The sequence below is a fragment of the Diabrotica virgifera genome, chromosome 9, assembly GCF_917563875.1.
Source record: "Diabrotica virgifera virgifera chromosome 9, PGI_DIABVI_V3a".
Taxonomy (NCBI): Eukaryota; Metazoa; Arthropoda; class Insecta; order Coleoptera; family Chrysomelidae; genus Diabrotica; species Diabrotica virgifera.
The window spans coordinates 69508203-69532178 of record NC_065451.1 but is presented as its reverse complement, the minus strand read 5'-3'; the positions used below and the strand labels follow the sequence as shown (position 1 = coordinate 69532178).

At 33.8% G+C, this 23976-nt stretch overlaps 1 protein-coding gene across 1 annotated transcript in view; it reads left to right on the top strand.

Moving 5' to 3' along the window:
* Window positions 1–23976, top strand: part of LOC114338139 (WD repeat-containing protein 43) — an 86355-nt gene that overhangs the window by 15028 nt on the left and 47351 nt on the right. The window contains exons 4-5 of the mRNA XM_050662449.1: window positions 9082–9266; window positions 16711–16882. Of these exons, the coding sequence (XP_050518406.1) occupies window positions 9082–9266; window positions 16711–16882 (357 nt within the window). The remainder of the gene's footprint in view (window positions 1–9081; window positions 9267–16710; window positions 16883–23976) is intronic.

Here is a 23976-nt window from a genome sequence, read left to right as displayed (position 1 = left end):
TGCCTCAATTTTCATATTGTTTTCGCTTATTTGAAAACAAACTTGACTACCTCATAAAACTTTCTTTCTCCCCTTCCTTTTACCCTATCATGTTGTTAGATTTGTGCTAGCTATTTTAATTTCCATTAACCCATCTTTTTTTTTATTTCCTGCCTATTATTTTCAATTTCTTGAGTGATTGTTGTTTAACTTTTCCTGCCTCTACTACTTGCTGTATCCATTTTTTCTGGGTCTGCCTCTTTTTTTTATGATATTTGTCACTTCTTAAGCCGGGCTCAAACGACTCGTGTACTTGGCGAATAATCGTTACTTGCGTTACTTACTATGTCTTTTGGGAGAGTTACTAGAACAAATCTTTGAAAATTAATAGTAGTATTAACATTATTATTATTAGTGTTTGACAAATAGTACAATAATTGTACTAGTAACCCACTCACACAGCATTGCCAGTATACGCAAGTGCCGATTATTCGCCAAGTACACGAGTCGTTTGAGTCCGGCTTTAGACTTCTTGTAATTATGTTGCATGTGTTGTAATGTGTTATATATTTTTATCGTTGTCTCTTATGTAAGTTCTCTTTTCTCAGTATTGATGCTAACACATAATATAACTTGTTTGATTTCTTTGCTCTATTTTTATTTGTTATTTCCCAGTCTATTTTTCTGTCCTTGGTAGTTATACTTCCCAGGTATTTGTAAGTTGTAACTATTTCCAATTCTGAATTTTTACATTTTATCGTGATTTTATTATCTTTCTTATCTTCTTTGCTGTTGTTTATCATTATCTTACTTTTTTCCATGTTTATTCACTTTTTTAGTTCTTCCAGTTGTTCTACCCATGTGTTCATTAGTTTCTGCATTGTATTTTCAGAATCTGCTATTAGTGCTGTGGTGTCCACATACATTAAGGACTCTATTATTACCCTAGTATTTTTTACTAATTTGTTCATTACTATTTTGATTAGCAAAGGGTTGGGACTATCTCTTTGTGGTAAGAGGCTACATCAGTGCATCATCATCATTAATTCGAAAGTTTTGCGAACCTTTGGCAACACTGTGTCAGCAGTATGTGACACTATCAAAGACGAAGGCACAATATTGTGATAATATACTTTGTGATGACAGTTACTATTTCTCTGTGTTGCTAAATCAGTCAGTCAGTTCGATTTCTTGTTATAGATAATCAATTTTAGTAGTTCCAATGTGATACAGAATATAAATTAAACACTTAAAATTTAAAAACAAACAATATCATTTAAGCTATATTTATTGACCATTATGAATTTAACGAGAAAAATGAACACTGTCTACAGACAGTCATAACGGTTAGATGGTTAAAAATAAAAGTGTTGTAGCATAGTATCAAAAAAAATCACAATACTTACTTTACTTACTTAGTCCTAAGCCTTTCTACCTTTAGGTGTAAGGCTGGTGGAGTTGAGTTTGGCATTGTAGTCTCCATGCTTTCCGATCTTGCGCTAGGTTTCTTGCACTTTCCAATGTCAATCCCTTCTTCTCGACTTCTTTCCTGATTTCATCTACCCACATAACTCTTGGTCTCCCTCTTTTGTTTTTCCCCTGCACTCTCGTTTCGAACACTCGTTTTGTTAGCCTCTCGTTCGACATTCTACACACGTGCCCGAACCATCTAAGTTGTCCTTCTACTATTTTTTCATTGATTGGTTCTAGTTTTAGGTTTTGTCTAATTGTTTCGTTTCGTATTTTGTCTGTCCTTTTTCTGTTTGCTATTTTCCTCAGGAACCTCATTTCCATAGCATTGACTCTGGATTTTTGTCTCCCCGTCAATGTCCATGTCTCGCTGCTATACATGATTGTTGGTCTAACTACTGATTTAACGACTGCCGTTTTTACTTTTTCCGGTATCCCTTTTTTCCCAAAAAATGTTGTTTTCATAGTGTTAAATAAGCTTCCTGTTCGTCCCATTCTCTCGTTTATTTCCATGTCTTGTTTACCATTTGATTCGATTATTACTCCTAGGTATTTAAAATATTCCACTTGCTCTAGTTGTTTCCCGTCTAATTCTATTGCGTGTGTCTTCCTCGTATTTGAAATTATCATTGTTTTTGTTTTCTCTGTATTAATTTTCATATTTATGTTTGATAGTTCTTCTTCTAGGATTTCAAGATTGTTCTGTAAGTCTTCTCTGTTTTCTGCTATCAATACCATGTCGTCTGCAAATAGTAGCTCCGATAGTTGAGTCTGTTTCATTTGCCAGTATCCTAATGTTAGTTTTCTCATTCTTCTCTTGGCTTTCTTTATCGCTTCATCCAGTACCACTGAGAATAGCAGTGGACTCAGCACGCATCCCTGTTTGACGCCTTGACTTGTAGAAAATTCTCTGGATTCCTCGTTATTGGTTCTTACTGTATTTGTATTATTTTTGTACATATCCTTTATTACTTCTATTATGTGTCTGTCGACTCCCCTTTCTGTTAGTGTCTTCCAAACGTCCTTTCTTCGGATTCTGTCAAACGCCTTTTCCAGGTCAATGGAGCACATATGTATCTCTCTATTTTTCTTGATTACCTTCTCACTTACTTGTCTTAATGTGAATATTAGGTCTTGCGTGCTTCTGTCCTTCCTGAATCCACACTGTGTGTCTTCCATAGTTGTTTCTATTTGTGTTTTTATTCTTGTCTCTAGTATTCTTGCTAATACCTTCCCAGGGATACTTGATATGGTGATACCTCGGTAATTATTACAGTTTCTCTTGTCTCCCTTTTTGTGTATTGGTAATATAATGTCTTTCTTCCAGTCCTTTGGTAATTCTGCTCTATTTATGATATCATTCATTAGTTCTTTCATGCTATCCATTCCCTCTGTCCCCATGAATTTTATCATTTCCGGGGTGATATGATCCTTGCCTGGTGCTTTGCCCAGTTTTACTCTTTCTATTGCTTTCTCTAATTCCTCTCTTGTTATGGATTCCACTTGTTGTTCTTCATTCCTTTCTTGTATCTCCCCTATGTTGTCCTTGTCTACATGAGTTAGCTCTTTGAAATGTTCTCTCCATCTTTCCATTATTTGTTTTTCTTCTGTTAGTACGTTTCCATTCTTGTCTTTTATATTCGGCATCGTGTGCTCTTTCTTTTGTCTGAGTTGTTTTAATGCGCCGTAGAAGAGTTTTTGGTTTTCCCTATAATTTTTTGTCATTTTTTGTCCAAATATCTCCCATGACCTTTCCTTTCCTGCTTTCACCGCTATTTTAACCTCTTTCCTTTTTTCTTTATATGCTTCGTAATCTTCCGGGTGTTTTGTGCTTAGGTATCTTTTCCATTTGTCTTTTTTGTTCTTTATTTTCTCTCGTATTTCTTCCGTCCACCATTCTGTTCTCCTCATGTTAGTGTTTGCTATTTTTGCTTTCCCGCAAGTTTCCTCAGCTGCTTTGATTATGCTGGTTTTTAGATATTCCCATTTTTTTTCTATATTTGTATTTTTTGCCCTACCTTTCAAAGTATTATCTAATTTTTCTTGGAATTTCTTCTTATATATTTCCTCTTTTAATTTGTAACTTTTTATTTTTTCATTTACTACCTTTCTTCTCTTTTCTTCTTTTTCCTCTGTTGTTCTCATTCTCATTATTACTAGATGGTGGTCACTGCCAATCTCCGAGCCTCTTTTCACTTTCGTATCCTGTACTCTTTTCCATTTGTTGCTGCTTACCAAAAAGTAATCTATGATTGATTTTTCGTTTCTGCTGTCTTGTACTCTCGTGTATTTGTGTACTTCTTTATGTTTAAATTTTGTATTTGTTATAACTAGTTTATTCTCCATACATATTTCTATTATTCTTTCACCATTTCTGTTTAGCATTTCTTCTCCTTCTTTTCCCATGCACTCCTCTATTCCGCTGTTGTTGTTTCCGACTCTACCGTTTAGATCTCCCATTACAATTATGTTTTCTTCCCCATTATCAATTTGCATTTGGAGCTCCTCGAAAAATTTATCTTTCTCTTCCTTTCTTGCATCTTCATTTACTCCGTAGGCTGTTATTATTGTCCATATTTCTTCGTCCATCAGTTTAATTTTCACCGATAATATTCTCTGGTTAACATATGTTTCTTCTATAACGTGTTGTAGTCTATTCGGTGCAATTATTATCCCGACTCCTTCTTTTGCTCTCTCTTTTGTATCCGCTCCTACCCAAAGTAACCAATATCCTTTGTGTATTTTCTTAAGACCTTTTCCTTTCATCTTCGTTTCTGTTATTCCTAGTATTTCTATTTTTTGTCTTATCATATCTTCTACCAGTTCTTCCTCTTTTCCATTGATGCTTCTCACATTCCATGTTCCCATTTTTATCTCTCCTTTTTTCTGCAATCTAGCTTTCCCCTTTTTCCTATTTTCATCCTTGTTTACCTTTGCATCATCTTTTTCCCTATCGCTTTTCCCATTCATTGCCTTGGTTGTCATTGTTGTGGGTCCGGTCTCATTATTTTCTTTTAGTTTTTTGAAGTCCCTTCCCCGATATTTCTGTGAGTTAGTATAAGTTTCTCTTTATTATGGTCCCATTTCCACTCCTTTCCATTAATCTCCAGTTTCATATATCCTATCTTCGTAGTATTACCTTTGTCTTTTTCTTCTTTTGCCATTTTCCTAATTTTTGCTTGTATTTCCCTTTCCTTTCTTGTTAAATCTGATTCTATATACACCTTTTGTCCCTGTAGATTTTTCAGTTTTCCTTTGTTTTTTAGTACACTCATCTTATCCGTTAGGTTTTCCATTTCTGCTACAAAGATTTGGTCGCCGATCTTCACCGCTCCTCTCAGTCTGACCTCTAATTTCAGATTTCTTCCTATGTAGTGTTCTACTGACTCCTTTACAGGCTTTCCGTCGGTAGCATCTAGTGTTAGGCCTTTTAATACTATATTATTTCTCCGTCTATCTTTTTCCAATTGTTCTATTCTATTGTTTGCCATTTTTAAACCTTCTTCCAATTTTTCGTTTTTTTCTTTCAGCTCCTTAATATATTCCATCGTTTCTTTTTGGTCTTTCCGTATGGTTCTTATTTCTGCCATCATTTCATCATTTTTCCACATAACTTCCCGCATCATTTTTATCATCTCTTCATTTGTGTCGTTGCTTTTATTCGGTGTTCGTCTCGTCAGGTTACTCTTTTCAAAATATAATTTATCTTCTTTATATTTTTTCTTCTTAGATTCTTCGTCGCCACTATCAGATAGTTCTTCATTCTTTCTATAGGTTTCCTTTCGGATTGTTCCTGTTCCGCCACTGGCCATTTTAAATTAAATGTTAACCTCAGCACTAATATAAATATTATTATTATACACTTAGAAGTTTATTTTTATTTCGCACAAGAACGCTTTTTAAGTTTAACGATTATCGATAACGATATGTCTTTTAAAAAACCGGTGTTTTTATTGTGATAGGTTTCGAATTCGAAATTACCTTATCGCCAATACACCTGCCACACGACCTCTCGCCTCGCTGCCAAACAATATCATTTAAGCTATATTTATTGACCATTATGAATTTAACGAGAAAAATGAACACTGTCTACAGACAGTCATAACGGTTAGATGGTTAAAAATAAAAGTGTTGTACCATAGTATCAAAAAAAATCACAATAATGTGCTTGAAATGTTGATTTCAAACCATACTTCTTCCTACTTCTTCATACAAGACCACTTCTTTTACAGTCTCTGAAACATTTTCTCCTTCATACATTCCAGTTAATCAACGCCATCAATAACTTTTGTCGATTGACACGTTTTATAGATTCTATAATACATTGATCCATAGGCTGATATAGGGATGTCACATTTGGGGGCAAAAGAGACTTTATTTCGCCATCTTTTAGTTCTTTTGGGTCGGAATGAGAGGGTGCGTTGTCCAACAGCAGGACTGCCTTTCTCGGTAGATTTTGGTAGATGCGGATGGCAGAACCGTCTGGATATGGGGAGGTCCGGATATGACAGGTCCGGATATGACAGGTCCGGATATGACAGGTCCGGATGTGTCAGGTTGTACTGTACTTTAAATTGGTTGTAGTAAAAGTCCCTAAACGAATAGTAGCAATGTTTTTCAAACATATTCCTGAATGAACATAGTTTTTTAAACAAGTTTTAAAAATAGACCAAGAAAAACTCTTCATGTAGAATAACAATGCTGAAATTATTGATAACATACAGAGGCCAACAAAATTTTATATTATATTTAATGTCAAATGTACTAAAAAATAGTATACTTAGAGCCATTTAGTCCATGTGGTGAGACCGCTCGCGTCTGAAAAAAATTCTGATTCGGTTTCTTTGTGGATTCCTATTCAAAAATGTCCCCTTTAAACAAATCTGAAAGGTGTCGGGCGGAATTTTTGGGCAGAAATTGTTTAAACAATTTTTTTGAACAAATACAAAAAATCACGTTTTTTTGCTCTGGAGTATATATTTTAGGTTTCTTGGGTCATTCTAGACAAGAAAGGTATCTTGTAATTTTTCTTAAAAATTGATATTTTTCGAGTTATAGGCGATTTAAAATCCGAAAAATGCGAAAATACGCATTTTTGAGGCTCAAAAACTCATATTTAAATTAGTATTTTTGAATTTGTCAGGTACTTACATCGAAGATTAAACAATCCGCTTCAAGATTCTGAAGAGTGATCGCGTCTAACCTTAATTGATACCGTTGTTTTCTAATTGTTAAATATGCGTGTTTATCCGATTTTTTTGCCGATGCTGCGCGCTCTGTTTCAAAAATCTCCTATTTTCTTCCGAAAAATATTTTTGCTAGATTCTTTGGGATATTCCAAATAAAATAAGTTTCTTGACATTTTTCACAAAAGTTAATAGTTTTACAGTTATAAGCGATTTAAAATCCGAAAAATGCCAAAAAAAACGCATTTTTGGATTTTAAATCGCTTATAACTTCAAAACTGTTAACTTTTGAGAAAAATGTCAAGAAACTTATTTTATTTAGAATATCCCAAAGAATCTAGAAAAAATATTTTTCGGAGGAAAATTGGACATTTTACGGTTTAAATTAAGGTTAGACGCAATCACTCTTTAGAAACTTGAAGCTGAATGTTTAAACTTCAAATTAAGTAACTGGCAACCTCAAAAATACTAATTTAAATATGAGTTTTTAGGCCTCGAAAATGCGTATTTTCGCATTTTTCAGATTTTAAATCGCCTATAACTCAAAAACTATCAATTTTTGAGAAAATTTGCAAGATACCTTTCTTGTTTAGAATGACCCACAAAACTTAAAATAGTTATTTTCCTAACAAGTGCAGAAAGTCATACTTTTCCGCACGCGACTGCAGTTTGCCGAACGACGCGAAGCGGGAGTTCGGCAAGCAGTCGAGTGCGGAAAAGAGACTTTCTGCAAGCGTTAGGAACAATATTTTTTCTACGAGTCTTTAAAAAATGACCAAATCTTAATCAATTAACTTAATTAATATGAAAATACATACACAAATTAATTCTTTGACAAGGTTGTCAAAACCAAACTTTTAGCATAATTGGTTAGCATGACGACGATCTTTGTTTCCATGACGACGATTCAAAACCACTGTTATTGTCTACTGTACTGATTTGACTTTCGAATATTATGTCAAAATTATTTTATTTCATCGAATTCTCGCGTTAATTCCATTAAAACATGAACACAATAAGATATATTTGAAATAAATTAGTAAATAATATCTAAATATTAGTTTGTTGCATGTATTACAATTACTTTAAGGCCATATTAACATATCTAAATTAACACGCGTGCGAAAAGTAAAATGCGTGCGGAAAAGTAACACGCGTGCGGAAAAGTAAAACTTTCTAAACCAAAACGCGTGCGCGAAAGTAGACATTTTTTGCACGCTCATAGAAAAATATATTTTCCAGAGCAGAAAAACGTGATCTTTTGTATTTGTTTAAAAAAATTGTTTAAACAATTTCTGCCCAAAAATTCCGCCCGGCACCCTTCAGATTTATTTAAAGGGGACATTTTTGAATGGGAATCCACAAAGAAACCGAATCAGAAATTTTTTCAGACGGGAGCGGTCTCACCACATGGACTAATTGAAAAAAACCTAATTAGAATAAGATAAAAAAGGGTTCAAGGCAGGTTTTGTTTATATTCGATTCAGAGTTGGACCACCATCTCCATATAGTAACTATTTCAGCATCCTTATGCATCATCAGTGAAGATTATGCAGTCACAACTCTGAAGGGAATACAAACATTCTGCCTCTTTTAAAGCAAACCATCGCGATGCGATGAACCCGCCTTTTGAGACGCAAAACAGCGACATCTCTCGTATTACGAGGAAAACGAAAAGCCCTAGATACAAAGTTTACTACTTTTTAAACAATTAGAATAATTGAAATAAAAATATAATAAACAATATTTTAAATCCAAGACTTTTCGTTAATAAACTGCTTTCTGGCTGCATCCCATATCTCCGGATTTTACAATATATAATCACATAGAGACGACGAAATAGGAGAAAGCAAATAGAGGACACTTAGGCCACGCATTTACCTTCTCTTCGTCTAGGAAAAGGACCGAAAGACAGTTTCTAAATACTCACAAATTGAGTAAAAATGAAAAAGATAAAAAAGGGTTCAAGGCAGGTTTTGTTTATATTCGATTCAGAGTTGGACCACCATCTCCATATAGTAACTATTTCAGCATCCTTATGCATCATCAGTGAAGATTATGCAGTCACAACTCTGAAGGGAATACAAACATTGTGCCTCTTTTAAAGCAAACCATCGCGATGCGATGAACCCGCCTTTTGAGACGCAAAACAGCGACATCTCTCGTATTACGAGGAAAACGAAAAGCCCTAGATACAAAGTTTACTACTTTTTAAACAATTAGAATAATTGAAATAAAAATATAATAAACAATTAGACTAATTAAACTAATTAAACTAATTAGAATAGTCTGTGGAATAAAAATAATGTATCAAAATCAGAATAATTGACACTAGATAACTGATAGACTGAATATTAACCATTCTGCATGATTACTACTTCAAAATCACACTTGTTATTTGAAAGTGCTTTCATATTATATTATACATTATATATTTAATTTTTAGGGAGACAGAACCCTTAGTTGTTGGAGTTTGAACACCAATGTCTCAGAGAAAAATGCAGTTGCTAATTTCCTTATGGAGGATATTGTTCTTAATGTTTCTATAAATGTTGAGGATGATGGAACTACACAAATGGCTGCTACTGTTAGAAGTGGAGTGGTGCACTTTTATAGGCATACATTAAATGGGTGAGTAATTGGGCACTGATTAATTTAAATACTGTAATAGATGATGTTATTTAAAAAGGTTTGTTTATTTAAAAGATCCCTTTCGGGCTAAATCACAGAGGATTTCCGAAATAAATGTTCCATCTTCAGTGCTGTTATTAGGTATACATGTTTAAATGCTCAGTTGCTGCCTAAGATCTGTTTAGAGAATTGTTGGTTATTAATACTCACTTCTGTCTTTTTTCATATACTAGACTTACTTACGGTGTAAGGTCGGCTCCAGGCATTTTTCAATCCATTATAGAGACCATTTTGTCAGGTTTGAGTGAAACTAAATGCTATTTGGATGATATAATTGTTTTTGGTGCATCCTTGCAGGAATGTTATCAAAATGTGCAAAAGGTTTTAGAAAGACTTTTAAATTTTAGTGTTAGTCAATGAAAAAAAATGTAAATTTTTTCAAACAAAAATAGAGTTCTTGGGGCATGTTATTGATTTTAATGGTATCCACCCCCTACTTAAGAGAAGGTTGATGCAATAAAATCTGCACCTTCACCAAATTCATTAACAGAGTTGAAGTCTTATCTAGGGTTACTAAATTACTATGGAAAATTTATCCCCATGTTGTCGAGTAAACTAAAACCTTTGTATAGTTTGTGTCAGTCTGGTATTGACTTCACTAAAAACTGGACACAAGAATGTGAAGAAACATTTTCTTTGTTCTCTTATTATTAAGTAATAGATATTATATTATTGTATTGCCTGTGAAAAGATAGTGTGTACCTACTCAGGATATTTTTGTTACATAATGAACCAAATTGACCACTGCACAAGCATTCTGCTTCAAGTGGTATTTTTGTGTTTATTTATAGGGAATTATAATGATTTTAATGTATTACCATTGTATGTATTGTATCTTTTCTCTGAATAAACATTATTTTTATTTTATTATTTCAATTAAGTAAAGAACTTTTAACCTCTGAAAGTGTCTTAACCCATTATAATCCTAGTCTGCCAATTTATGTAACTTGTGATGCTAGTGGATATGGCGTAGGATGTGTTTTAAGTCATAAAATAAATAATATTAAAAAACCAGTAATGTTTGGGTCAAGTACTTTGTCTGTAAACGAAAAAAATTATAGCAATTTAGAGCGTGAGGCCCTTGCCATTATTTTTGCAATAAAAAAATTTCATAAATATCTGTATGGAAGAAAATTTGTCTTAATTACGGATCATCAACCTTTACAGTTCATATTTGGACAAAAAAAAGGTATCCCAACATCTGCTATATCTAGAATCACACGATGGGCAGTTACATTATCTGGGTATCAATATTACATTCAATATAGAAAAGTTTCGTCTATCAGTAATGCTGATGGTTTGTCACAGTTACCTTGTAATAATAAAACAGAGATTTCTGATTTTTTGTATTCGTTTAGTTTGGTAGTTTGGTTAATCAAATACCTCTTAATGCAGAAGATATAGCCAAGGAAATAAATACAGATCTAATTTTGCTTAAGGTAATAGCTATTTGTATAACAAGGGAGGAAAGTGCTACTTTTCCTCCCGAGAATGAAGTTTACTGCCCGACGCGTAGCGGAGGGCAGTAATCATTCAAGGGAGGAAAAGGCACTTTACTCCCATGTTATACATATGGTTTTTCCACCTTCCTCAAATAACAAGTCATTTTTTCATTTTTACTTAATTTATTTATGTAACTAACCAACAAAATTTATTAAAACTGAAACTAACAAGTAGGTACAATATATAACTGTCAACTGTCAAAGTAAGTCAAATTATTAATGTAAACATTGTTAAATCAAAATAACAATTTATACTGTTTTTTACCATTCTGCAAAATACAGGGTGTTTTATAAATAAACGTTAAAATGTATAGATACTTACGTAATAGAAAATAGATATTGTACAGGGCGTCAATATGTTATATTTCATGAATGAAATACCATGACGTCACTTTTACTTTTCCTCCCTAGGGAGGAAAAATACAACTTTGCTCCCTACAATCAGGTCCGGAAAAGTATACTTTCGGTGGAGGTAGGTGGAAATAGCTATTTGTATAACAAGGGAGGAAAGTGCTACTTTTCCTCCCGAGAATGAAGTTTACTGCCCGACGCGTAGCGGAGGGCAGTAATCATTCAAGGGAGGAAAAGCACTTTACTCCCTTGTTGTACATTATGGTTTTTCCACCTTCCTCAAATAACAAGTCATTTTTTCATTTTTACTTAATTTATTTATGTAACTAACCAACAAAATTCATTAGAACTAAAACTAACAAGTAGGTACAATATAACTGTCAACTGTCAAATATAAGTCAAATTATTAATGTAAACATTGTTAAATCAGAATAACAATTTACTGTTTTTTTACCATTCTGCAAAATGCAGAGTGTTTTTAAATAAACGTTAAAATGTATAGATACTTACGTAATAGAAAATAGGTATTGTACAGGGCGACAATAAGTTATATTTCATGAATGAAATACCATGATGTCAATTTTACTTTTCCTCCCTAGGGAGGAAAAGTACAACTTTGCTCCCTACAATCAGGTCCAGAAAAGTATACTTTCGGTAGAGATAGGTGGAAAAAGATTTTACTATATCTGGGTGGCCTAATTATATCTTATACTAGTTTAGAGCCCTATTTAAAAAAAAAGAAATGAGTTGTCTGTGGAGAACAATTGCATTTTACTAGGGAATAAAACAGTTGTACCAAAAGTCTTGCAAAATAAAGTTTTAAAGTTATTTCAGCATGAAGGAATAGTACGTAGTAAAATGCTAATGCGATCCTACTGTTGGTGGCCTAATATGAATGAGAGTAGAAAGATTTGTAGCATTTTGTGACATATGTCAACAGAATCAAAATTTTACTAATAATAATAGCATGTTGTCATCATGGCCATCAGCACCACATAATTTTTTTAGAGTTCATTTTGATCAAGGTATGTACTAAAAGTTAGGACTTTTTTAATAACACCCTTTTGCCACAGCTTAGTACGCTGATTTTTTACAAAAACATTTTGGTTTATCTTATATAAAGATCGATTAGTTATGTTATTAGATTTAATACATTTATTTTGACTTGATGGGTTTAACAAATCAAAGCATGTTCTAGGTCTTTTTTTTTAAACAGCTTCGGCAGGTGAAACTCCTGTTACAGTCGAAGGGATATTTCTGTAACTAAAAAGATAATTTTGTAACTTATTCAAAACTAATTTTTCTGACATATCTTTTCCCTTTTCTGAAAACAAATGTTTTTTCTAAAGCTTTTTTAATTGTTTGAACGCCCCTTTCAGCCAACCCATTACTTTGTGGGTGTTATCCTGGTGACTTAACAGGTTTAATCCCATTTGCCTGCAAAATGACAGAAATTCTGTAGAATTATATGGAGGACCTCTATCAGAAACTAGTTCTGTTGGAAGACCAAAATTAGCAAAAATAGTTTCTCATAAATTGTTTCTGAAGCATTTGTGCCATTTTTCATCATTTTGATTTCTAGTCATTTAGACTTTTGATCCAAAAGCAACAAAAAATTAAAGCCAAATTTCTTAAAGAAATCAATATGAACTCTAAAAAACTTAAGTGGTGCTGATGGCCATGATGACAACACGATATTATTATCAGTAAAATTTTGATTCTGTTGACATATGTCACAAGATGGCTCCGAAACCTTCGTCAATGGACTGGCTTATCAGCAGATCAATTGTTACATGCCGCACAAGATCGAGAACGATATCGGCAAATTGTTATGGAAGCTACCCACGCCTAAAAATTTGGGGCACGGTACTTAAAGAAGAAGAAGATGCCACAAGATGCTACAAATCTTTCTATACTCTCATTCATATTAGGCCACCAACAGTAGGATCGCATTAGCATTTTACTACATACTATTCCATCATGCTGTTCATGAAATAACTTTATTTTGCAAGACTTTTGGTACAACTGTTTTATTCCCTAGTAAAATGCAATTGTTCTCCACAGACAAACTCATTTCTTTTTTTTTTAAATAGGGCTCTAAACTAGAATCTAAGACATAATTAGGCCACCCAGAAATAGTAAAATCTTTTACTTTAAGCAAAATTAGATCTTTATTTGTTTCCTTGGCTATATCTTCTGCATTAAGAGGTATTTGATTAACCAAATTAAACGAATGCAAAAAATCAGAAATCTCTGTTTTATTATTACAAGGTAACCGTGACAAGCCATCAGCATTACTGATAGACGAAACTTTTCTATATTGAATGTCATATTGATACCCAGATAATGTAACTGTCCATCGTGTGATTCTAGATGCAGCAGATGTCGGGATACCTTTTTTTCCATACAGATATTTATGAAATTTTTTTATTGCAAAAATAATTGTAAGGGCCTCACGCTCTAAATTGCTATAATTTTTTTCGTTTACAGACAAAGTACTTGACCCAAACATTACTGGTTTTTCAATATTATTTATTTTATGACTTAAAACACATCCTACACCATATCCACTAGCATCACACGTTACGTAAATTGGCAGACTAGAATTATATTGGGTTAAGACACTTTCAGAGGTTAAAAGTTCCTTACTTAATTGAAATGTTTCTTCACATTCTTGTGTCCAATTTATAGTGAAATCAATACCAGACTGACACAAACTATACAAAGGTTTTAGTTTACTCGACAACATGGGGATAAATTTTCCATAGTAATTTCGTTACCCTAGATAAGGCTTTAACTCTGTTAATGAATTTGGTGAAGGTGCAGATTTTATTGCATAAATCTTCTCTTGAGTAGGGGGTGGATACCATTAACATCAATAACATGCCCCAAGAACTCTATTTTGGTTTGAAAAAATTTACTTTTTTTTTCATTGACTTTCAACATTAAAATCTAAAAGTCTTTCTAAAACCTTTTGCACATTTTTTCATTGACTTTCAATATTAAAATCTAAAAGTCTTTCTAAAACCTTTTGCACATTTTGATAACATTCCTGCAAGGATGCACCAAAAACAATTATATCATCCAGATCGCATTTAGTTTCACTCAAACCTGACAAAATGGTCTCTATAATGGATTGAAAAATGCCTGGAGCTGACCTTACACCGTAAGTGAGTCTAGTATATGAAAAAAGACCTAAGTGAGTATTAATAACCAACAATTTTTGTGCTGACTCACTTACTTTTAATTGGTGTTATGCCCCCTTCAAATCAATGACCGAGAAATATTTTTGACTGCTGAGACATGCAAAAATATCCTCAGGTAATGGCAAAACACAATGATCTGCATCTAATGCTTGATTAGTTTTTTTAAAGTCTACACAAATCCTAATTTCATTTGAATTCTTTTTAGGCACCACGACTATAGGACTAGCCCAGTTACTATATGTTACTTTTTTAAAAATTCCAGACTTTATCATATTTGATAATTCTAACTCAACTTTTTCTCTTAATGCATATGGCATATCATAAGCCCTGTGAAATACTGGCTGAGCTCCCTCTTTCAGTTAAGATCTACTTTAAATTTTTTTATGCATGAATCAGGCTCGGCCTCAAAAACATTTCTAAACCCCTTCTTCAAATCTGACACTAAATTTAAGACATGCATTTCATTATTTGTTGACATCTTTTTTATTTTGACTTTCTGACTCGGAATGACATAAATTTATGGACTCTGGACTACTTTTGAGATTTGATACATTAATATTAATTTTTTGTCTCCAACTGGGGTTAAGTATGTTTAATCCGTTTCTTTCTAACAAAGGTGCACATTTATGACTACTTTTTAATACTACTAATGGTAAATTGGCAATTTCATTGTTTGATTTTACAAGAACATCTGTTTCACTTACTATTGACACGCCTTGACCAGTTAGAACTCTTAAATCATATCTTACAGAATATAATTTTAACTCAGGAAACTACTTATTAAAATCATCAATATGAATAACTGACCTGCAAGCACCACAATCTATTTCAAAACAAACCTTCTTTCAATTTCCAGCCATACCTTCTCTGGAGGGACCTTTCCTGACTCTAAGGTAGACAAAAAACCTAAGACCAATGAATTGTTGTCCTCTTTTTCTTCTTCTGAATTTTCTTCCATTGCATTGACATTACCACATCTGCAGACACGACTTGTGTGCCCAAACTTCTTACACTTAAAACATTCCCAACTTTTTGCTGGACACTTTTCTGGCTCATGTTTCCTACCACATCTGAAACATGACTTCAACTCTCTTCTCTGACTTCTTGACTCTTTATTTTGACTTGGACCAGGACTGCTGTATTGTGTATTCTTAATGAGATTTTTATTTTTAAATGACAACTTGTCCAAATTTTCTGTCGCACAAGACAAATTACTCTCAGCATCCATTGTTCTCACCTGACCTTCTGCAAGTCCCATTGCTAAAGCTGTTTCAGAAGCTTTGGCAAGTGTTAGCTTGTCCTCTGATAACAACTTTTTTTAATGGCATACGACCTCACACCACAAACTAACCTATCTCCAAGACATTCATATAAGAATTGACCAAAGTTGCGGTGCTGTGATAACTTTTTCAATCTTGTCACAAAAGACTTTATATCTTCGTTTTGCTCTTGAATTACATTATAAAATTTATAACGTTCAGCTATCACAAGCCGGACTGAAATGATCTTCTAATGTTTGTTTTAGTACTGCAAAAGACTTTTTGCTGGGTAAATCTGGAGCTAGTAAATCCTTCAGGACATTGTAAGCCTCTCCCCCTATTAACGTTATGAGTAAAGGCACTTTCTTATCATCTTCAACCTTATTACAGACAAACAACTGTTCTAGTCTCTCTATATACGATGAAATATCCGAGTCTCTAGGATTGAACTGCTCTATTGAACCGATTAACGACATTTTTTGACCTTGCTTTACAATGCACAAATACTTTACACATGGCCAGACTTCAGATGACTAATTTACGGACTTTGCCTGCTTGGATTCGATCGGGACTCGTCGCCAAAACAATGTTATGTATTTAATAAAACTATGGGCCGACTTTGACTACTTTATTCAAACACATTAATTTGTATCTTTACACGAGACAAGCTGGACTTCTTCAACATGACATTATTGCCGACATTACAGTGTTCTGTCTGCATGTCACATTTCTTTGACAGCTCCCAAAGTATGGTATTGGGGTGTGTTCCGAAATGCCATAACTTAAATAAGTAAATATACAACAATATACCATAATATAACATAATGTTGGAGGTTCCTTTTTATGCATAATATGTACAAAACAATTCATATGTTCTCACTGAGGTCAACTTCAACTCAGTTCAACTCAAATATGAAACATTATAATTATTTACAACTTAGAAATTAACATTGTTGCATATTGTTTATATTTTTGTAAGATTTATCTGTTCGGTTAAAACCTTTAATATGCTTGTTGTTAAAATATTGTATAAACAAATCATTAAATGTGTTTGTGTTTATTTTAGCAAATCTGGTAAGCCAATAAAGCCCAAAACAACAATTCAAGTAGTTTCAGATACTGGTCAATCTGAAGAAGAAGTAGTTAATCCTATTAGAATTGTTGGTGCCTTTCATAGAGATAGTGAAACATTATGTATAGGACATGGTACAGATGTGCTACTTACTTTCGAGAATATTGTAAGTGATTTTTACTTGGTTTACAGATACTATGACTTTTCTTAAATATTATAAACATATCCTCTAGATAAAGATGAATAACCATTTTCATTTCGTTGCAAAACAAAACCAAAGCCGTATTATACTTTAGTTCATTCAGATAGGCCGCAACCAGGTTTCGAAGCTTATCAGTCTCTCATCAGGGAGTGCATTTGCAGTGTTCTCTGACTAAACCAAAATAATCCCAGGCCTGATCTCGGATTGCAACAAACGAAATGGCAGGGGTGCCCTAGCGACATCTGTTACAAAAAGTCTAAGTTTTAATCTAATAGCACATAAAATAACATTTAAAATATTATTTTATATTCCACCAGATTAAAACCTGTTGATTTTAATCTGGTAATCAGACGAGAAACTAATAAGTTTCGAAACCGGTAGGGGGACTTGTGACCTCTCTGAATGAACTAAAGTATAATGCGGCTTTGGTTATTCATGCGAAATTAAAATGGTTATTATTTTTTATTTGAATTAATTGTACTCCTACTGAGTAAGGGAGAGTCCATCTTTCATTGGAACTTTCTGCGCTGAGCAAAGGGGACGTGAATTGCAAATTTTAGAATTCCCTCATCTTATTTAGTCTCAGCATCCGTTTTGGCTTGCATTTTTAGAAGCCTCGGAGGTGTAACTAGAAAGATGGTCCCAATAGATTTTAATCTGGTGGATTATAAAATAATATTTTAAATTTTTTAATCTATCTTTTCCATTTTAAATTTTATTTTATGTGCTATTAGATTAAAACGTCCTTTTTTCTTTATATCCTCTAGAATATATTGATTCCAAGCCCTTCTGTCTCGCTTATTTCTGATTATGTTCTCACATTCCATTATCTTCTTCTTCTTATATTAGGCCTCATGGCATGTTCTTAACCAATTTTGAGCTTGTATTCGTAGCTGTGATATTGGCTGCCAGCTATCTCGCCACCTTTTAAAGGGCCTCGAATATCTCTTGCCTGTTGGCTTCGAATCCCTGGCTATACAGGCTATTCTCTCGCTGTTCATTCTCTCATCACATGCTGATTCCACTCTTGTCGTCTCTGTCTTCCCCACCGTACTATTCAATTCAGTTTATTGATGTCAATATACAGAGTATTTACATAAGTCAAAGTCTGTTAAAATGCATCATTGAAATACATTGGCAAGCTAACACTTAATAAGTAAAATCTATAAAATTTTATCACCTAGTCTAAATACTTAACACAAAGTTAGAATATTAGCATAAAACACAAGAGCACACAGAACATTTAAGAGAGCTGTAGGACTATCACAACAGGGTAGCCCCGAGATATTCCTCCTGAGAATAGTAAGCACCCACCAAAAGAAGTTCTTTGATTTTTATTTTGTATGTATCTAAGGGCAGTTCTCGAATTATTAGGGGTAATTTATTAAAGAAATGTATAGCCAGACATGATGGGCCATCTCTGCACCTCTCCAGCCTACGAAACTTTGGGGCAAGGTTCCCTCTAAAGCGTGTGTTAATATTATGAATGTGTTCATGAGTCTGGAATTTATGCATATTGCATTTTACATATATAAGATTATCATATATATACTGGCAAGGTAATGTTAATATTTTCCAATCTATAAAAACTTGTCTGCAATCGGCTCTATATGGCAAGCCGGCGACAATGCGAATGGCCCTTCTCTGCAGTCTGAATACATCCTTCGCTCCTGCACTATGGCCCCATGCGAGAATAGCATAGGAGATATCTGAGTGACACAAAGAAAAATATGCCTGCTTTAGTATGGAAGCGGAAACACAGGATGAAAGTCCACGAAGCAAAAATGTATTTGATGATAGCTTTGCCACTAAAGAGGTGGTATGAGCATCCCATATCAGACCAGGGTCCAGCAGAACACCAAGAAATTTAGCACAGGATGCATTGTCCAGTTCATCAGGAATATTTCTAGTTGAAAAAAGTAAGGACTGTGTTTTGGTTGTATTGAGAAACAGCCTATTAGAATGGAACCATTGTTCTGCCTCCGACACTGAACCCCACGAACTCCCCACTGCTGTTACCAAATCCTTACTGCAGGATGAGATTGTTGTGTCATCTGCAAAGAGAGTGAAATGCGCAGTTTGACATGAAAGTGGTAAATCATTGATGTATATCAAGAATAATAAGGGACCCAACACAGAGCCCTGAGGAACTCCTATGCGCAAGCATCCTCTCTCCGATTCAACACCTGCAAATCTCACCCTCTGGCAGCGGTCCGTCAAATAATTTTTTATCAATGATATACTGGAGATTGAGAAGTTATATTTACTCAATTTAGCAGTAAGAATTTCGTGGGACACACAATCGAAGGCTTTACTTAGGTCGCAAAAGTTGGAAGACACATAGTTACCTTGTTCAAAAGCATCTTGGATGTATGTTACAAGATTCAAAATACCCTGAACAGTCTTCAAACCCTTTCTGAAGCCAAATTGAGATTCAACGAAGAGCCCGTTAGACTCAAAGAAACTTGCTATTTTTCCAGCAAGACATTTTTCAAATATCTTCGAGAATATAGGTAACAGAGAGATAGGTCTGTAATTAGACATTTGATCTGTCTCTCCCTTTTTAAAAACCGGAATGACCACCGCAGTTTTTAAAACTTCAGGAAAAACCCCCTCAGCTATACATAAGTTTATGAGCTTGGTCAGAGGACATATTATTAGATTTTTTATCCCTTTGATTAAGCTGACAGTTAAATTAAATGGGTCCTTACTTTTTTTATTTTTGAGAGAGTTCACAATATCTCTTACCTCATTAAAAGAGACTGGTTGGAATTCAAACATCTGTTCAGCATAAGGTGGTGCATAGTTGAGTGGGTCATTGTGGGGTGCAGGAGTACGGCTATGCAGCTCGGAGGCAATGTTTAAAAAATAATGATTAAATTGATCAGGTGTTATATTAGAATTGGTTTCAGTTTTTGTGATGCCTCTATACTCATTAATGATATATCTTGTATGTTACAGAGGTCTCTTATTCTGTCGTTCGGTATTCTGTCTCTCAGTGTTTTGCCAGTTATTGACCTCAACGTTTTCATTTCTGATGTTCTCAGTATCCTCTTGGTTTCTGCTGTCACATCTTGTTTCTATCCCATACGTCATGATCGGTCGTACACATGATTTGTATATGCATACTTTCCCTTCCAGCCTCATATCTTTGTTTCTCCAGATGACATGCCTCAGACATCCTGACACGTAATTGGCTTTATTTGCTTGCTTTCGGACTTTCCCCTTTAACATCTCCATAACTACATATTTCGACTCCCGGATATTCGAATCTCGAGACTTGTTCAATTAGTTTGTTGTTAATTACTAATTTGCATCTTATGGGTTCTCTTGACACTACCAGGTATTTTATCTTAGCTGTTGATATTTCCTTGTAGTTCTTCGCCACTGTATTGAAAGTTTGTGCCATTCGCTGTTGGTTATCCTCGTTTTCGGAGATTAAGATTGCGTCGTCAGCATAACAGAGGATTTTTATTTGTTTTTTTTGCCATCTTATATCCTTTTACAGTACCTTTAATTTTTTCTATGATTTTGTCCATTACTAAATTAAAAAGCAATGGGCTCAAGCTATGCCCTTGTCTGATTCCCGAGTTAATTATTTCTACTTCCGATGTTATAGTCCTGTTATATATGTCGCCAGGGGGGGTACAACGGCCTTCTTAATTCAGATGGACTTACCCAAGTTTTTTTTATGTATTTTGACCCGTAGAACACGAATTTTTTGGGTAACAGTTGATCCTGATGTCGATAAGATTGTTATAAACGAAGAAGTTGAGGAATTACATAACAGCGATTTCTCGCAAAACAAAATATTTTTTTGTATTTTTTTGGGTCATTCTAACCAAAAAATGTTCCTACAAGTTTTTTCGTAGGATGCATAGTTTTCGAGATAAACGCGGTTGAACTTTCAAAAAATCGAAAAATTGCAATTTTTGAACCCGAATAACGTTTGAATAAAAAATAAAATAGCAATTCTGCTTACCGCCTTTAAAAGTTTAAGTCAAATTATATCTGTTTTGAATATTTGCATTGCTAAAAATTTATTTTTTGATTGTTAAAAAAAGCTATAAACACATAGTGTTTCCCGTGCCTAATACATGCGTTTTAATGCATGCTACTTAGAAATAGCCCCGCTTGCACTTTTACCTCCTCTACGTACTCGTTCTATTTTAAATGAGAAATCATTGAAACATCACTCAAGCACTAGGTGTTTATAGCTTTGTTTTAACAATAAAATAATACATTTTTAGCAATACAAATAATTTTTTTTTTTTTTTTGTTTTTTATGGCATTGACTTGGGTGTCATTTAGCCAGTCACAACTTTTTTTTTTGTTTTCTGTTCATACATAAGGAAGGCAATGAGGTCCTTAGAGTTCCATAGCAAACTCTTCTAAAAACCGATATAATTTGACTTGAACTTTCAAATGCGGTAAGCAGAATTGCTATTTTATTTTTTAATCAAAAGTTTTTCGGGTTCAAAAATTCCAATTTTTCGTTTTTTTGAAAGTTCAACCGCGTTTATCTCGAAAACTATGCATCATACGAACAAATTTGTAGGAACATTTTTTGGTTAGAATGGCCCAAAAAATACAAAAAAATGTTTTGTTTTGCGAGAAATCGCTGTTATGTGATTCCTCAACTTCTTGGTTTATAACAACCTTATCGACATCCGGATCAACTCAAAAAATTCGTGTTCTACAGGTCAAAATACATAAAAAAAACTTGGGTAAGTCCATCTGAATACAGGAGGCCGTTGTACCCCCCCTGGCGACAGGACTATTAGTTCATTCTCTACTTTTATTCTGGTTTTGTTCTTCGTATTAATGTCTTTAATTATCCTTATCATCTTGTTGGGCTGATTTTTCTCCTTTAACAATCTTAGCACATCTTCCAATCTTACACAATCTACACTGCGGTGGAATAAGTGTTGCCCCCCCCCCCTATTAACTTGTTTATTTTAAGAATATAAGCAAAACGCTCGGCCTGGTCGATTTTTAAACTAACCATAGTATATTATAGCATCAACGTTTCGAACTTGCATCCCTCTTCAGGTGACAGGCATAACTTTGATTTTTTTAAATGGGAAAGTACATCATGTGACACCTCATTTAAAAGCTCTTAAAATACTGATTTCAAAAATGTATAATACTTTAATCCTGTTTGAGAGCGTAGGCTCAAAATTTCGTTCGAATTCTTTCTAAATGCAATCATTTTTTTTTCGAATCCTGAAAAAACTAATAAATATTTTTAAAAAATTTAAACGCAGAATGAAATACTACAGTATTCTCGATGGTCCAAAGTCCCTGAGAACTCCTATAATGTTTATTTTAATAAGTCACAGTGGTGAAAAAAAGAGAAAATTTAGTGTGATTTTTAATTTCAAATATATCAGTCAAAAGAAACTTTTTGTTTATTCTAAGGGACTGTCAGCCCTCGGTAATAATCTAATCTTTGATTCTGCGTTTAAATTTTTCAAAAATACTTATTAGTTTTCTCAGAATTCGAAAAAAATAAATGCGTTTAAAAAGAGTTCGACCGAAATTTTGCGCCTACGCTCTCAAAAATGGATTAAAGTATTATACATTTTTGAAATCAGCATTTTAAGAACTTTTAAATGAGGTGTCACATGATGTACTTTCCCATTTAAAAAAATCAAAGTTATGCCTGTCACCTGAAGAGGGATCGCGTAAAGTTCGAAACGTTGATGCTATAATATACTGTGGTTAGTTTAAAAATCGACCTGTGCAAGCGTTTTGCTTATATTCTTAAAATAAACAAGTTAATAGGGGGGGGGGGCAATACTTATTCCACCGCACTGTATAAGTACCTTAGTCAGATCTATAAACCACATAAATGCAGGTTTATTATATCCCAGTGCTTTCTCAGCAATTTGTCCGGCTATGAATATGGCGTCTATTGTGGACCTATTTTTCCGAAAACCTTGTTGTTCCTCACTAATTGTGTATTATTCATTTATTTTATTGGCAAGTATTTTTGTTAAAAGTTTAAGAGTTGTGGTCAGCAAGGTGATGGTACAGCAGTTGCTAGAGTCTTTGCTGTTTCCTCTCTTGTGTATAGGTATTGTTATACTTGTCCTCCACTGGTCTGGTACACGCTGGCTACATATTATTTATTGAAAGAGGATCTCTATGTTTTCGATTAAGGTTTCTCCTCCGTATTTTAGGAGTTCATTTGGTATCCCATCGGGTCCTGGTGCTTTTCTGTTTTTTAATTTACGTATGTTATTCCTAATTTCTTCTTTTGTGATTTCTAGTTCTGTGTCTATGTTGGATTCATCTTCATTTCCTGTGTCTTCCTCTTCTTCAGGTATTATAGTATCTTCCTTATATAGTTCTTCTATATAGGCGGTCCATTGTTCTGCTTCTATTTTATTTAAACTTCTATATTCGTTAATGGGTTTTTCCTACTTTTTAGTTCCATTCCACTATCCTATATAAAACTTAATTTCATCTCCTACTTTATCTTTTGCTAATCATGAAAGTGGATATATATTTTTTAATGTTTTCCAACTCTACTTTGTTCGATCCCTCTAATTAGTATATTTTAGGTTCCTATTTATTCCGTTCTTATTTTTTTCGTTGTGTTTTGTAATTCATCTTTGGTATTTTTTGTTATCTGTCATCATAGGTTTCTCCTCCATTTTTTTCCTTCCATGTTTCGCTTTGCTTTGTTTACAATATACGTTGTATTATTTATGTTTAGCTTTTTATAATTATTAATCCGTTCGCTGCCTATCTAAGAGTATGAAACTTGACTAGGAGCCATTTTGTTGAACGGCACCTGACTGAAGTAATAATCTGGGCAGATTATCGGAGAATAGGCCATTTTTGGGAAAAGTTATTTACCAGCAATTTTATTGCTGGAATGGAATCTTATTATTGAATGTATTAATAATATAGGTATGCAAAGTCCGCAGATAGTGTGCTACTTTTTTTATAAACAAAATGGCGCCCCCAAATCGTGTTTTTTTCAATTTTTGCTCTATAACTTCAAAGATTTTAACTTTACACCAAAAATACCCAAATAAAAATTCACC